This window comes from Pithys albifrons, chromosome 4 (assembly GCF_047495875.1).
Source record: "Pithys albifrons albifrons isolate INPA30051 chromosome 4, PitAlb_v1, whole genome shotgun sequence".
Classification (NCBI taxonomy): Eukaryota; Metazoa; Chordata; class Aves; order Passeriformes; family Thamnophilidae; genus Pithys; species Pithys albifrons.
This window is the reverse complement of record NC_092461.1, coordinates 60,149,927-60,165,578: the sequence shown is the minus strand read 5'-3', so window position 1 is coordinate 60,165,578 and position 15,652 is coordinate 60,149,927. Positions and strand designations below refer to the sequence as shown.

Below are 15,652 nucleotides of genomic sequence, written 5' to 3'. Positions count from 1 at the left end.
CACCCTTTTGGATCTGTTAATGTTAAATAAAATGGGAAAGCAGATTAGGGAGGTTATGCTTGGTTGCATTATGTGTTGGTGATAGAGCTGGTTAAATTATTCACTGTAAGTGATTAGCTTGATAGTTATTAGTTATTCAGTGTAGCCTTTTTCTGTTAGAGTTTGTTTTGAGTGTAGCTTAAGTATTTTCTTACAGAATTTATAAAAACATTGTCTTGCATTTAAGTGCTAGCTTGAAACTGAAAGCTGCCTCTTATGAACCTTCCTATGTGTCTTTTCTAGCTGTCTAAATTAATTAGGAACATTCAGATAATTTTAACAAGCCACATTCAAGGGAGATTATATAGTTCTGTTGAAATAAAACAACTTTTCTACATCAGGTGATTTTCCCAGACATTTTGTTTCAGAGTAATACCGAGGAATATTAGTATATTCTTACATATATATATATATGTATATACGTGTGTGTGTGTGTGTGTGTGTGTATATATGTATGTATGTGTGTATGTATACACACACAACTTATATTTCTGTGAAATATTTCATCGTGACATTTAAGTATTCTATTTTTAATTATTTCACTGTATGACACAAAATTACAGAACTCTGAAAGAAAGGTTCAATATTTTTCTAAAGTAATTCTGTAACCCATTTTTGAAAATAATTTTCCACTCATGACAAACCTAATTTAAAAATAAAATTGTTACAGGACGGAATTCTTACTTTTAAGATGTAATTTTATTTAATAGATTTTTAATATAATTCCTATCAATTACAGCTCTGTGAAGCAAATCAATACAAAAAGGCTGCTTCTCAGTTTGTTTAAAGAACTTTGTTTAACTTGTAAACTCTGCAGGACACAATGAAAATTTTATATTTATGTTACATATTTCAGTTGGATCTATACAATATGAATAATACAGTATCAATATGAACAATTTTACTGTTCATTAGCTCATGTACTCAACTTTTGAATACATGTTTGAGTAACTAATTTATGTGTCACTGTTTCCTCTCCTGGACAAAACAGCTGCAAATGCTTAGGTATATTGCAAACAGTTTTCCTTTCATTTAAACCAGAAGCTAAACAGAAAACACTATTTTGCAACTGTTTCTTTGAACATGTCTGTTAAACATTGTGACTCAAAGAATAAATATGTCTGTTTTTATTTCAGGTGAATTTCTTCAGTAGTGTTTACCATATTCAGTGACTAATTGTTAATCACACAGCTAATATTGTCCGTTCAAGTAAAGTCTGCAGCAGTGTTCCTGTTGAACATATTTTCAAGGAAATAACACTTAGTCCTCATAGCATGTGTTTTCTGGTTTTTGTTTTTTTTTAATGAAGTATTGTGCAAAACCTCTCTTTTTTGTTTGTTTGTTTAATGTCACAAATCTTTGTATGTGTTTCCCGTTATTGCCAGCTCATAGAAGAACTGATACATGAGAGTTAACACTGTTTTGTGCCAAAGTTCTTCCTAAGTTAGTAGGAACATATATGTAGTATGCATGCAGTATTACACTTTGGTTTCTAATCCTTCAGTTGGAAAGAGTTTACAATTATTTGTTGTTGTGAACTTCATTCATTCTGTTAACATCTCTATCACTTTGAAAGTGTTCATATGAGTAAAAGTCAGATGTAATCATATAGGTCATGCTATGTAAATCTTAAGTGGCAATTAAAAGAAAAAAGGCCAGGAAAAACCTCCATTTAGATACAACTTGTTCATGTGCTGATTGTTGGAAGTCTTGTCCGTAACTATGTATATTGTTCTTCCCTCTTGTCAGACAGTTCAGGAGAAGCTGCCAACATGAATGCTGCTGACAATGGGGTCAGCAGTCTCTGTGCAATATGTGGAGACCGTGCGACCGGAAAGCATTATGGTGCTTCTAGCTGTGATGGATGCAAGGGATTTTTTAGACGCAGCATAAGGAAAAACCACGTCTATTCATGCAGGTATTTCAAAAGTTCATCTGGACAAACTAAATTAATAAATTTGAGCAAAAACTATATTCAGACATTTTAAGAACTTTGTCAGGGTATTTCCAGCTTATTCTTAAAGAATGGTATTTGATACTACACATTCCAGATACTGTATTCCAGATGTCTGTTGAAATTATTGATATAATTACATCACTCAGAAGCTGTTTCACTCTTTTATTTTTGATCTACTGGGAAAAAAAATTTAAAAATGCTCATATTTTCACTGCAATGTGAAAATTGTAATTCATAACTGTTTTCTAAAATTTTTTTTCCTAGGTAGTTACTTTCTGAATAGAAAGTCTAAGATTTATGAGTCTTATTTTAAGGGCTTTGCAAAAACATCTGCACATATTCCCAGTTTGTGTGACACACTGCTCTTTTGATCGACCATTTCCCTTTTGTCAGTATGAGTGACAATCTGCTAATTTCCAAATGGTGCCCTAATTATCACACCGTAGGTCTGTGCAACGTGTTTGACAAGTTGTTCTTCTGCATGCACAAGAACATAATCAGTTTTAAGCTGTGCATAGAATACACAGAAAACTCTGTGAATTTAGGCAAATCACTGTCGGTATGTATTGGGTTTTCATGGCACGGTTTTGGTAGTGAGGAGAGTACAAGGGTGGATACTGTGAGAAGCTCTCAGAAGCATCCCCTGTGTCTGGTGAAGCCAATACCAGCCCAAGTTGAGACCATCAGCAATGGTGGTAGTGCCTCTGGGATAACATATGTAAGAAGGAAAAATAATTATTGTGCAGAAGCAAGTGGCTGCCAGAGAAGAGCAAAGTGAGAATATGTGGTAGGAAAAACTCAGCAAACAGCAAGGTCCATGCAGAAGGAGGGGTGGGAGGTCCTCCAGACACCTGCGCAGAGATTCCCTTGCAGCCTGTGGTGAAGACCATATTGAGACAGCTGTACCCCTGCAGCCCAGGAAAATCCATTAGGGAGCAGATATCCCCCTGCAGCCTTGGAGGACTCCCTGCTGGAGACTATTGGTGCGCAAAAAGAAACCTATGTCCTGCTGGGAAGATCACACTAGACCAGGCTCCTGTCAGGACCTGTGGCTCCATGGAAAGGGGAACCTACACTGGAACTGGTTTGCTGGCAGGACTTGTGACCCTGTGGGGGGACCTATGCTGGAGCAGCCTGTTCCCAAAGGACTGAACTCTGTGGAAAAGAAAGCAAGTTTCCTGCACCGAGGAAACATGCTGGAGCAGTTCATGAAGAGCTGCAGCCCATGGCAAACACACATGTTGGAGAAGTTCATGGAGAACTGTCTCTTGTTGGAGAAGAGGAAGACTGTGAGGAGTCCTCCCCTTGAGCAGGAAGCAACAGCAGAGACAACATGTGATGAACTGACCACAACTCCCATTCCCTCTCCCCTTGTGCCACTTCATGGGGTGAGGAGAAAACTTTTTGTAAAAACAGCTTGTTAGTGGAAACGGGTGCTACATTCTTTGGTTGCCCAATACTGTTACAAGCAATTCTCTCCCTTACAGACATACCACAGTGATACAGCATAGACATACCCCTAAAGTGGTCTGGCAAGGGCTGACATAAGTGATTTCTGGAAGAACTCTGCAAAAGATAGGTCTGTTTATTTAACAAACACATACAGATCAAAAAAGAGGCAGACCTAAACAGGGAGAGGGGAAGATGGCTCATATATGTTCCCTTTAGGGACACCTGTAGATGTGCATGAGAGCCTGGGTAAGCCTTCCTGTGGTGTCATGCTCTGTCTGTTTCCTCATGTCTTTGTTTCATGGTATTGGTAGAACGTGTTCCTCTCCCTTCCTCTTTAGGTTGCCACCTGTAATGATACAACATGTAGCTTGTTCATTGGTATCTCCATAAAGAGTAAACGTTGCCAGCTGAGGGTAATGGTTTTACAGCCAAGGGGCTGCTCCATGCCAGCAATACTTGCCATTTTCCTTGATTGTCCTTTCCATTTACTATTTTTAGCTTTTCTTCTTTTTATTTCCCACTGCCATTTGATGCAGCCTGTTACTGACGTATACCTCACGAATCAGTTGAGGTGTAAATGATGCACCTAAGCCCAAAATTTTCCACATCTGCCAGTTCCAATGCATATATGTGTTTATACACACACATATATTCCTGGAAACAGAGCAGGCAGGAAACACTTCTCAAAACTGATTAGTAAGGAAAAATAAGCAAAACAACTGAAGAAGAAAGTCTGTTTATCGACATTATTCTGATAGGCTAGATAAGTTGATTTCCTCATCATCAAAGTGCTGCTTTATTAATGCTTTTATATATTTCCCTTTTCTTGTATCTGATAGATTCAACCGACAATGTGTTGTTGACAAGGACAAAAGGAATCAATGCAGATATTGTCGCTTAAAAAAGTGTTTTCGAGCAGGAATGAAAAAAGAAGGTAATGGAGTCATTTACTATTTGATACACAAAGAGACAAAAATCTGAATTAGCTTTAAAATATAATAAAAATTCTAAAAAACTCCAACACAATAATTCAATGGAAAGTCTGCTCTAATGACTTCATGATGGAGAAATGCTTTTGTATTGAGGGGAAATATGCATCTTCTAATTGTCAGGTGGGTAAGCAGTTCTAACACCTTGAACATTAGCAAGTCCATGGATTTAAAGTGAATTTGCTACTGTTTAATCCATGAATCCTGATACCAAAATTCATTGAGTCCTACATTCTGGCTTTTTTTTTTACTTTTTTTACCCTAAGTAATGACAGTGCTAATTTACTGGTTCTTCTGTTTAATTTAAGTGTATGAAGCATTTAAGCCAAAGGAACGACTGTGAAGTTGAGGAAAAAAGTAGTGGTGAGAACAGTAGTGGTAGCTGTCACTGAAATGTCTACATTAATTAAAAAAAAATCTAATTTCCTTAGGGCTTAATATGGGAAAGTTGTTACTTATGCATTTCACTGACAGATATGAGACACTTGTGTGTCACAGAGATCCTCCTATCAAAGTGAAAGGGCCAGATGACCTCATAAGCAGAGCAATAGGGAAGGAAAGGTGGTGGGAATATCAGAAGGATATTGTTATTGGGACTGTTGCTTCACTGACAGTTATGATATAGAAGCAGAAGATGTCCTGATCTATTTCAAATGCACACTCAAAAGTGGTTCATCATAAACTTTGCTACCTTTTTTGTTTGGAGCATGGTGTATCTGCTTGAAGGCCAGACTGAAACGTGAGTGCTTAGCTCTCCTTTAGAGTAACCAGGCTATCATCTTTTTAGTCTTTACATAACTTTCCTAAGATAAAGCTGTTTCATTATGCTCTTAAGTATCTATACTGTAGTACTGCTTTGCTAGTGATCAAGTTATCGGTATGTGATAAAATGGAGTTTTCTTCTTGATATTCTAAACAGCGTTACACAGTGTATGTATGAAATAGGTTTGCTAGCTCTTATGGATCTTCTTTAATAAACTTTAGCCTTTTGGAATTTGAGTCAGTAAAATCAGTAACATATTGTATATATATTATCAATCTAATGTGAAGAAAGGAAAAGACCTGTGTGTCCACAGCAGCCCTAAAAGTTTTGCAAAAAGCAGAGCTTTACAGACTTTCAAACGCTGAAATTAAAGAATCGTTTATTGCAGAAGGGACATCTGGAATTCATCTAGTTCAGATTCCCATTTAAAGCAAGGCAAATGTCTATGTTCTGTCAGGTGGCTTGGGACCCTGTCCAGACAGATTTACACAGTCCCTGAGAGGGGAGTTTTGATAATCTCTCATCAAGTTCTTTCAGTCCTTGACCAGCCTCATTTGGAAGAGCTTTTTCCTTATAACTAATCAGAATGTTTTACTGCAATTAGGGTAGTGCCTACTGTCTCCTATCCTTTTGCTATGCATTTGAAAAGAATCTGGCTCCATTTTCTGTACTCTGCAGAAATGAAGACCCTCACCTCCATGTTCGTCCTGTCTTTCCCACATAAGCAAAGATGCCTCTTTCCACTTCACCTTGTGCACTTTGTGGATTACATCTCCATAGACCTCCGCTGGACACTACCTAGTTTACCAGAATCTTTCATGTGTTGGGGAGCCAAAAACAGAGAAATAGCCATTTCTTTTAAGATGCTAATGCAGCCCAGTGCATGGCACAAAACTTTAAACCTAATTGCTCTGCACTATTCTTGTCCCACTACCTCTAAAACTTTCATGTTTTCTTTGCATCCAAGCCATGTTTATTCAGGTCTTCCAAGTGCTAAAATAATTGAAAACACTGAACTGCTTGTGTTTTGTTACATACCTTTTTACATGGTCAGGGCATGTTTCATAGTATAAATGTAGCATTGTCTCTATGATCGTTTCTCACCTTATTTCTAGAAAATCTCTTTCTTTTCTGTAGGACAAATGGAAGAAAGGCTTCAGTTGGTAAAAGCTGTACAAGCCCTCTTTATTCCACCTTCCTCATGGAGTCTGTTTAAGGCAATTTTAGCTTGAATTGGCAAAAAGCCTTTAGCCAGCCAGTCTAGTCTAATAATCCAAAATTATGTATAAGTAGGAGAAAATTGAAGCATCCACCTATGGTTCTCAGTGTGCTCCACCAATGACTTTCAATGCTGATTTTCAGAATTCCTTACTATTTTTTGTGATACTAATCAGTGCTGGCATTATTTTAATTGCCTATGTAGCACTTAAGCTGCTGAGATTCAGTGGATATTTCAGCACTTTTGTACAAAAGGTTATGTTTTTTGTTTCCTGTCTACATGAACATATAGTGCTTTGTGTTTATCACCACACAAAATTTCTTACTGTGACCTCAATAAAAGGCCTATCAGTGAGTGTCCTTGCAAAAAGTTAGTACACCTCTGGAATAAACTATGTGCATTATTCGGATAAACCCTGAACCTATTCAGTACATAGAATTATTTTTTTTAAGCCTCTCTTACTACTCCGAAATTGGTTTCCTACAAAATAGCAAACATATATTTGTAAACAAAGCTGATACTTTTAAAAGATTATGAGAATCCTTGTGCAAAAAAAGATTTTGATCAGCATAATTCTTTTTTTGTCCCTTTTTCTTTTCTCCTTGACCCAGCCTTGGACATGATTTAGGTTTTAGAAATATCTGACTGATAGTTTTATTTTTTCTTTTTCCTTCAGTTCAAAAGTTGCCTTTTTGCTTCATAAACCCTATGTGTGCTGAGTAAGGATTCCTTATCCAAAGCCCTTTCAAATGCCTTTTTCTGGACCCTGTGTGACAAAACTTCCTGTCCTGAAACTTTTTAACTTAGTTAATGTTCCATAAACTAGCTAGGAATTCTATATCACTGAGGAGAAGCATGAGATTTAAATTTCAAAATTATGTTGATATCGGATTAAGTTCATGATTTATTCTTGTTTCAGGATTTCCCCCAGCAGAGCAGGAGTAGGGCTTTCATACTTCCTTTGACTGAGATATTTTTTCAGTGCTGTACCTCTTGACTTGCTCGGCAGTCTGAGGATGTCCATTTCTGCCATTATCATAAAATCTACTTTACTTATTAAGTTGGTTGAAATAACAAGCTGAGAACATGTTTTCGAGTTCAAAGGAAGAAAGAGGTTTTAGTGTAATAAAGCCAGTGACAAAAGTGCTGATAATTCAGTATCTGTCAATAATTAGTTATACACAATTTTTGCAGGCCAGTAGTATACTGTTAGAGTCCATAAATATGTATTGTCATAATTCCTCATTACTCAGAGCTAAAAGCAGATCATCCTCTTTGAATTTCGTTTTCAGTTCTTTTAGTTGTCTTCTGAAATATAGTAAACTTCTGAAATTATACTGTATGTCAGTGTTTACAAGTCAATAAATGAGATGATTATTCTTTTCCAGCTGTACAAAATGAACGGGACAGGATAAGTACGAGAAGAAACACTTTTGATGGCTGCAACATTCCTTCTATTAGCACATTGTCACAAGCTGAGACACTCTCCCGTCAGGTACTGAGATCTACCACAAAATTATTTAGTAACTTTTTTAAGACCACTTTTACTAAAATTAAATACTTTTCAGTTTTTTATTGTACTGAATATAATTATTGAGATTACTTTTTTTCTACTTCCAAAATGCACACAGCTTCCTGTTCCGTATGAAAGAATCAGTAATAGAATACATTCTTGAAACAAAGTCAATAAAAAAAAATTCTACTTTGTCCAGGACAATATGTCTTAGGCACCTTTCTTAATAAAGCTTTATGGTTCTTACTGCTTTTAAATCATTTGCTGTCTTAGGCAGCTGGTGGCATCTATCTATCCTTGAAGCTGGCTTTCCCATGAAACATTAGGGAAAAAATTGTCCAAAACCATTACATTCATAGGGTGTGGACAATCATTTCCTTACATTCTTTTGAAAATCTCATTTTTAATATCCTTAGACATTACAAGTAAGGCAAACAGAAGTGTTCCAACTGCAGTCTATTCACATTTCGCTTCTAAATTTTTTTTGTCTCATCTGAACTTCATTTTCTCTTTTTCTTTTTTTTTCCCTATCCAATCAATTGCTGAATGAAACAGTCTCCAGTCCTTTTCTGCACCTCAGATAAATCATAGTCATTGATTCTGCATTCTTGCACCTCTTACTAGCTTGCTTAGAATTTAACTGCCACCTTTATGATTTCATGCTGACTGATTTATACATCTGCAAATGTTTTGTAATCTCATCCTTTATCAACATCTTTCTTAGGTTGGAACTGTCTGTAAAGAATTGATGCAGGAATTACTATGTGATGGTCTTTGGCACATATTGCATGTCTGGGCAGACTAGATGGACATAATGGACCTTCCTACCTTTCCTACCTATACACTATGAAAAATATAGCAATTTTTACCTCCATAGTAATTTCTTGAACTTGCTTATTGTGCTTTTTTGTATCACTCTCTTAATCATTTCCGACTGGTATATGCAATCTAGGAATTAGAACTGAAACAGAATCCCATCCTCAGCTGTTTATGACACAAAGTTATTTTCAAACATTAGATTCCTGGCCTAAAACTTCACCTTGTGTACACATGCATGTTTATTCTACCTACTGTTTGGTAGGATAGAACTGATTCCACTATGTCAAGCATGTATGAAGATACAATCTTGGTCTCAAAGTCCAAGAGACTATGTTACCATGATGGAAAGTCTTAGTAGTACTTGTTTTTCTCTCAATCAAATAGGCCTGCAAGATGAGTTCAGTCCTGAGAAGGGACTTTGAGGAGGAGGTAGTGTCCCAAATCATTATCCAAGTTCTTCAGCTGTGAAATGAGGAAGAGAGTGGTGTCCATCCCTTTTAAAATTTTCATATTAAATAGGGAAAATTAGTTATTTTGTTCTTGAAGATCTGTTACAGGTGGGAATTTTCCAAGTACAGTTTTTCTCCTACAGACCCAGGAGAGTCTTCCAGAATTATGTAGATATGAAAGGGACATTATGGACTCTCATAGGAGTAAAGGCATCTATCCCTGCAGGTTTTCAGGGCAATTGGGTATAGTGTTATATTGTCACATTCATCAAGTCATTAACAGGTACAGGTTGCACTGGGAAAGGTTTCATCTTGATATAGGAAATAAATTTTTTACAGTGAGAACAAGCAATTACTGGAGCAACCTTTCCAGGGGTGTTGTGGTGTCCTCATCACTGCTGATTTTCAAGATGCAATTGGACAGGTTGCTAGATCTCATCTAGGTTTACTTTCCCACAAAAGGTTTGATGACGTGATCTTTCAACCTCCTTCCTAACTGGAGCTAGTCTATGATTCTATGATGTCTATGATTCCTGTGTTGCACCCTAAAAATGAGAGGCAGCTTAAAGCAATAGAGAAAAAGAAATATGGAAGTTCTTAGCTTCATATCCCTATGAAGAGATGCAATCTTCATAATGAACTCTATGGGAGTCATCCCATGAGTCCCCAGCAAAAGTTCACCAAGTAATTTCAGCATGGAGTCTGTAGTCTGTAATATAAATTGTAATTTGTAATGAAACACAGATTTGATTAAAAGATGTTAAAGCAATGACAATGTATTAACTTCCCGAGTAAGTATGTCTAACAGTCAAACAATCTGCCTCTTCTTTACCTTCTTGTATTATCTTCTAGTTGGTTCATGGTGGTATCTTTCTAAGGTAGATCAGAGAGTGACCTGCTTTCAGAAGTCTCTTCTTTGTACTTTTGAATCATGATCAAAATCCCTTTTCTCTCCTGGAAAAAAAAATTAAATGTGTTGAATTTCTTTACTCTCTTTTTGTAGTGAAGGTTTTCTAGATTGAATCACTCTAGTAGCTCTCACCTGAATGATATTCAGTATTTTCAATTTTGTTTTTGTAGAAACAAAAATCCAGGAATGGATTCATGATTATAGCATGGATTTCTCAAATGGTCTGTCTGCATAGAAACAGTACCTCTAACCTTTTTCTTACATTTTAGCCTTTCAACTATATGTCTGAGCAAGTTTTCACCTGCCTAGCTGCTGTATTTCCCTGGGAACTAATGTTCAGCTGGTTAACTAACATTAATATCTAAGCTGTTTTCAGTGTTTTACACTACTGAATTATGTAGGAAGCACTGAGCTTTAGTTCTGAAGTGCAACTCCTTTTGAATACCCAAGGATAATGGGATTTCACTACAGATCCCACTGTGGGGTTTAACATGGATATATGACATCTGATTCTGTCAGATCTCGGAAGCTAAGGAGGGTCAGCCCCAGTTAGTACTTGGATGGGAGACCTCCTGGGAATACCGAGGGCTGAAGGTTCTAGTGATGAGAACTTCACTGTCACCGTCCAAGCTCACTTGGCCTTGGCAGATGAACCTGATGAGTTAAAGGGTGGGGTCAATTCTGCGCACGCTGTGCCTCACCTAAAAAATCCACTGCACAGTCTCGAAGGACACACCCACAGGGTTAGAGCCCTTCCCAAACCTACATTTGTGAAGCCTAGCCATACATACATGAATGAAGGGGAACCGATAGGAGTCAATGTAAATGGATGGCTTCCACCATCCTCAAACGTGTAGAGGCTGCTATTGGAAGATGAAACAATTAATTTTATTTTCCTGAGGAAGATAATCGTACTACATCAATTGCTGAGTATGCTTTTAGTAATGAAACAAAAAGGGAAAGTCACTATCATAGGTCTTGTACAGTGGTGGGATTTTGGTTTTGTAGTGTTGGGATCTTTTCATCTTTTCCTTTTCTTTTCCTTTTCCCTTTCCTTTTCGTTTCACATTTTTATTTTTCTTTTTCTTTCATATTTTTCTTTTTCTTTAATATTTTTCTCTTTCATTTTCTTTCATATTTTTTTCTTTCATTTTCTTTTTCATTGACTTTTTAATTTTCTTTTTTGTTTTGTTTTCTTTTTAGTTTTTTGTTTCCCTTTTTTCCCCCCCTTCTTTTTTCTTTTTTTTTCCCTCCCCTGGTATGATAGCATCTATAAACTGACCTTGGCTTCTCATGCTTGGCTTTATCTTAAGTTGTCTTTCCTGCCTGCCTTAGAAACAAGCCTAGTTTTGTTCCTTTCCTTGAAAAGTCATTAAGAATTTCAGGATTTGGCTCAGTGATTATGTAAAAGTGTCCCAGCTTCAGGCCCAGAGAGATATTGCTTTCTTCCTATTTCACAGAACACTGTTCACTGCAGGTGGTCTAATGCACACTCATATCCTTTACATTTCCTCTGAAACATCTCAGGCTTCTGCCTATACCGCTGCTTCATCATTACAACCCATTCTCCTCCAGGCACTAAAACCCCCCCGTTTTACGTTCTAAAGTTAATGATACTTATCTGCACTAGGAGAATATGCTACCCCTTTATCACTCTCTCTGCCCTTAATATTACTGCATGCCCCATGAGCTCTTCTTTTTTCTGAAATGAAGTAAATGTCAACCCTTTTAAAGGAAAAAAAAAAAGGAAACCACCTATCATACAAATGATAAGGGCTCTGGTGTATTCAAAAACAGCATTTTGGAATAAGAAGATATTGTATCATGACATGAATAATTAAAATTTAGTGTACTGCAATGCACACTGATAATAGAAATAAAAATTTGTAATTTACATGCAGAGTAATGGTCCATGTGGTCAAGGAATTTCTCAAGAGTATCAGTAATTACTGCTGTGATTTTTTCTTAAATATGCTGTTAACTAGTGGAAATCTAACACTTAATTTTTTCTCTCATTATGTCCAGATCTCAATGCCCAGTCCCAGTTCTAGCACTGATATAAATGTTAAGAAAATTGCTGGTGTTAGTGATGTCTGTGAATCTATGAAGCAACAACTTTTGGTTCTGGTGGAATGGGCTAAATATATTCCAGGCTTCTGTGAATTACCACTGGATGACCAGGTATAAGAGGACACTAACCAGAAAATTTTATTTATTGTTCTGTTACTCCTTTGATATTTAAATGTCATCATTAAACACTCATCTCTTTTTGTCTGATTAAATAGATTTGTATGCTAGACCATCTTATTTTAAGTTTTGAAATAACACCATGACAAAAAAGATACTAAGAAAAAGAAGCAACAAATCAGCTTGTCATTAATTGTTTTGTTCTTTCTTCAGTCTTTTGAAAGCAGAATATTTTTCTGACCTTGAAAAGTATTTATTTCATTTTCACCTTTCATTATAATCTGGCAGCAAGTTACTTAATTTGAAGCAGGTCTTCTCTACTTGCAAAAAATAAAAGCCATTAGAACCCAGAACAAATTCCAAACATGCTGATACTAATCTATAGCAAATAATCTTTCATATAATACATTGTAGTAAAATGATATTGTATATGATGAATGTAGTGGAAAAAAGCTTCAACCCTTGAAAATTCGTAAGGGTTTTTATGATAGAAGTCTGATCTATCATCACATCTGTAATATATCCTAATATATCATTGGCTTTCAGAGTCAATTGTGCTGTCACACCTAGAACCAGTATCTCCACATTGTTGTGAACAGTTCTCTCACTAGCAGCCTGGGTAGGAGGTTAATTGGTTGCTTTAGATCTCTAAACTCCAGTCCACCAAAATCTGATATATCTTGAAAATCACTCTTTAACTGAAATTGTGTAAATCCTCCTTTTCATCTCTTATTGTCTCAATTTTTAACAAAATCCTGCAAGAAGTGTTAGATCGTCCTTGGTTTTGAGACTCAAACTGAGTCATTCCCTCTTACATTCTTCCTCAGGAGTATGGACATGTTTCAGGCCACAGGAAATCCCCCAAAATAGGAGTTTAATGTTTTTGTAGACCCAAAGAGTATGATAATGTGTGCACAAGCTCAATACTGGAATAATTTAAAACTCTTATTTATGTAAAAAAGAAGTATGTTAAGTGCATTGGTTGCACAAAGACAAAAAAAGAAAGCAAAAAAGTATTGCTGCTTTCATTGTTAAGATGGCATGAAAGAAAAAAAAGAAAGTATCAAAAGTCATTAAAAAGTTCCTGCCTGCATTTAAAAAAATAAAATGTCTTCTTAGAAAGACAGGCAGAAAACACACTTGCAGTGCTTGAAGAGTACATGTTGGGAAAAACTCTGGAACTTTAAGTAGATTTGAAAAGTAGGGGCAAAGATATTGAGAGATTAAAACATATACAACTTTTTCATTTGTGATAGCCAATTTTTTAGTAATAAAATAATTTTAGTAATAAAATTTTGAACAAATTATTCCTGATCTAAGAGTCAGCCTGATTTACAGACCATAGAGGAGGCCAGAGCAGCTAAGTTAACTGTAGTGAGAACCTAAAAAGCTTAGCAGGTACTGTATACCTTTGCTTTACTCATAAAGTATTGGCCTGAATTAGAATTACTTGCCAAGAGGGGAGATCCTTGAGGAAATAGAGGCTATCGCTACAGTTTCAAGCAGACATTAAAACCAAAGGAAAATAAATAGATGACAAAGAGTGCCTTCTGAGTATGAACCAGGATTCTTCTTTGTTGACAGTATTGGCTATTTTAGCATTTCTGGCTTTGCTGTGAATAAAGGTCTTTTAAGGACGACATAAATTTTTGGTTCAAAATGAGAAAAATGAAACACTGATAGTGCTAAATTTACTGTAGCAGCTCATTCCAGCCCACTGCAGTCTTTTGTATCAACTTAAAATGACAGAGAAACCTTTGCAAGGGAATACACACTAGGAAATAAATGCAGGTCGTGTATTTATTGAGAAGTACTTTGCAGAGCCTAATGTTTAAAATCTAGACCAAATACTAGAAGTGACAGAGGATGACAATTTAATTATAGAGTGCTGTTTTTATGGTCTTAAGATTTTTATGTTAGAATCTTAGCAGTCTTAAACATGTAGCTAACACACAGTAATAGGCATCCTCTTTTTCTCTTACTGGAACTTAATGCTTTGTCATCTAATGAGTCTACTGTTCTTTTTGTGAGGTTGCCCTGCTAAGAGCACATGCTGGGGAACACCTGTTGCTTGGAGCAGCAAAACGGTCCATGGCATATAAGGACATTTTACTTTTAGGTAAATATTGGTTTTGTTTTACTTATTAATGATGATGTTATAGTACATTAGCAACCATGCAATCACTTAAGTGGGACAACTGCTCTGGCACAATCAGAGCAATGCATTCTGTGAATGCTAAGTAACTATTAATGACATAATGTCATGTGCCTGTTCCAGCAAAAGCAGGTGGATGAGTGAGCTAATACAGCTGAAGGTTTTTTGAATACCAAAACCCACAACTTAAGGGAGTTCCTGGCAATTGTTTCCTTATATTAGCATCCTTTCTTCACCTTTGTCCCATTAAAAAACCAGAATAAAACAGCAACAACAAAAAGAAAACATTATAAAACCCCAATTGCTTAAGAGAGTGGTAGCCAACCTGTTGTACATGTACTGATTAAGTTGTCATGAAACCATTTATCTAGTGCTTTCTCAAGAGTCCTTCAGACAGAGTCAGAGAAGACCCTACTTGCTAGAATACTGGATAGCCTGTTCCTTGCAACTCACATTCCCAAGAATTCTCTCACTGCTGCCTTGACAGTCGCCGCATGGCCATCATGTAGACAGTGTACTTGCTGTCCCCTGCCATGTGGCAGATGGGTGCACTATTGGCACGGTGAGGAGTCATTCCTGCAGAAGCATATTCTGGGTCACTTGAAATGGCTCCTACATTGGATTATATGAAGAAAACATAGGTGTTAGGGAAGATGTTGTGTGGTGGAAGCTTGTCTTCTCTTAGTTCATTTGACAGAGGGTCTCAGTTATGAGATCAGATGTGTGCCTAATCAGATGTGTAAATAGTGGTGTGATGAGGCATTTGTTAGCATTATTTGAGACAGTGCTCTGCCACTTTGAAGTGTACTCTGCAAAAAAGAGTCTCATTAAACATGTGCAGCATCTGGGCTATTTTGGACAGAATTTTTGATGTGAGGCAAGACTATATAGATCGTTGACTGAAACCATCTCTTCATTGGCGATGTGGTACAGGGATATTTTTTACTCCTTGTTCTCCTTCCTCTTTGGGCCTGCCTTTTCACAACTCTAAATCAGCTTGAATTTACTTTTACACATAACATTAAAAGGAAAAGAACGCCTTGATTTGGAGGTATTTCACCAGCAATCCTTTCAAGATAAAAGCTATACAAATGGCTTTCTTAAAGTAGTTCTTTCTTTAGATACACAGTTTTACTGACAAAATTAACAGAAATAAAGAAATATTTGCAGTTTTATTGATATTAGTATGTAACAAGGAAA

At 36.5% G+C, this 15,652-nt stretch overlaps 1 protein-coding gene across 2 annotated transcripts in view; it reads left to right on the top strand.

Annotated features, from left to right (window-relative positions):
• The window catches only part of HNF4G (hepatocyte nuclear factor 4 gamma), a 63,088-nt gene that overhangs the window by 41,480 nt on the left and 5,956 nt on the right, over nucleotides 1-15,652 (top strand). For both annotated transcript variants that reach the window (XM_071554323.1, XM_071554322.1), the window contains exons 2-6: nucleotides 1,789-1,957; nucleotides 4,288-4,382; nucleotides 7,808-7,914; nucleotides 12,136-12,291; nucleotides 14,329-14,416. In XM_071554323.1, coding sequence (XP_071410424.1) covers nucleotides 1,812-1,957; nucleotides 4,288-4,382; nucleotides 7,808-7,914; nucleotides 12,136-12,291; nucleotides 14,329-14,416 — 592 coding nt within the window. In that variant the 5' untranslated portion in view covers nucleotides 1,789-1,811. The remainder of the gene's footprint in view (nucleotides 1-1,788; nucleotides 1,958-4,287; nucleotides 4,383-7,807; nucleotides 7,915-12,135; nucleotides 12,292-14,328; nucleotides 14,417-15,652) is intronic.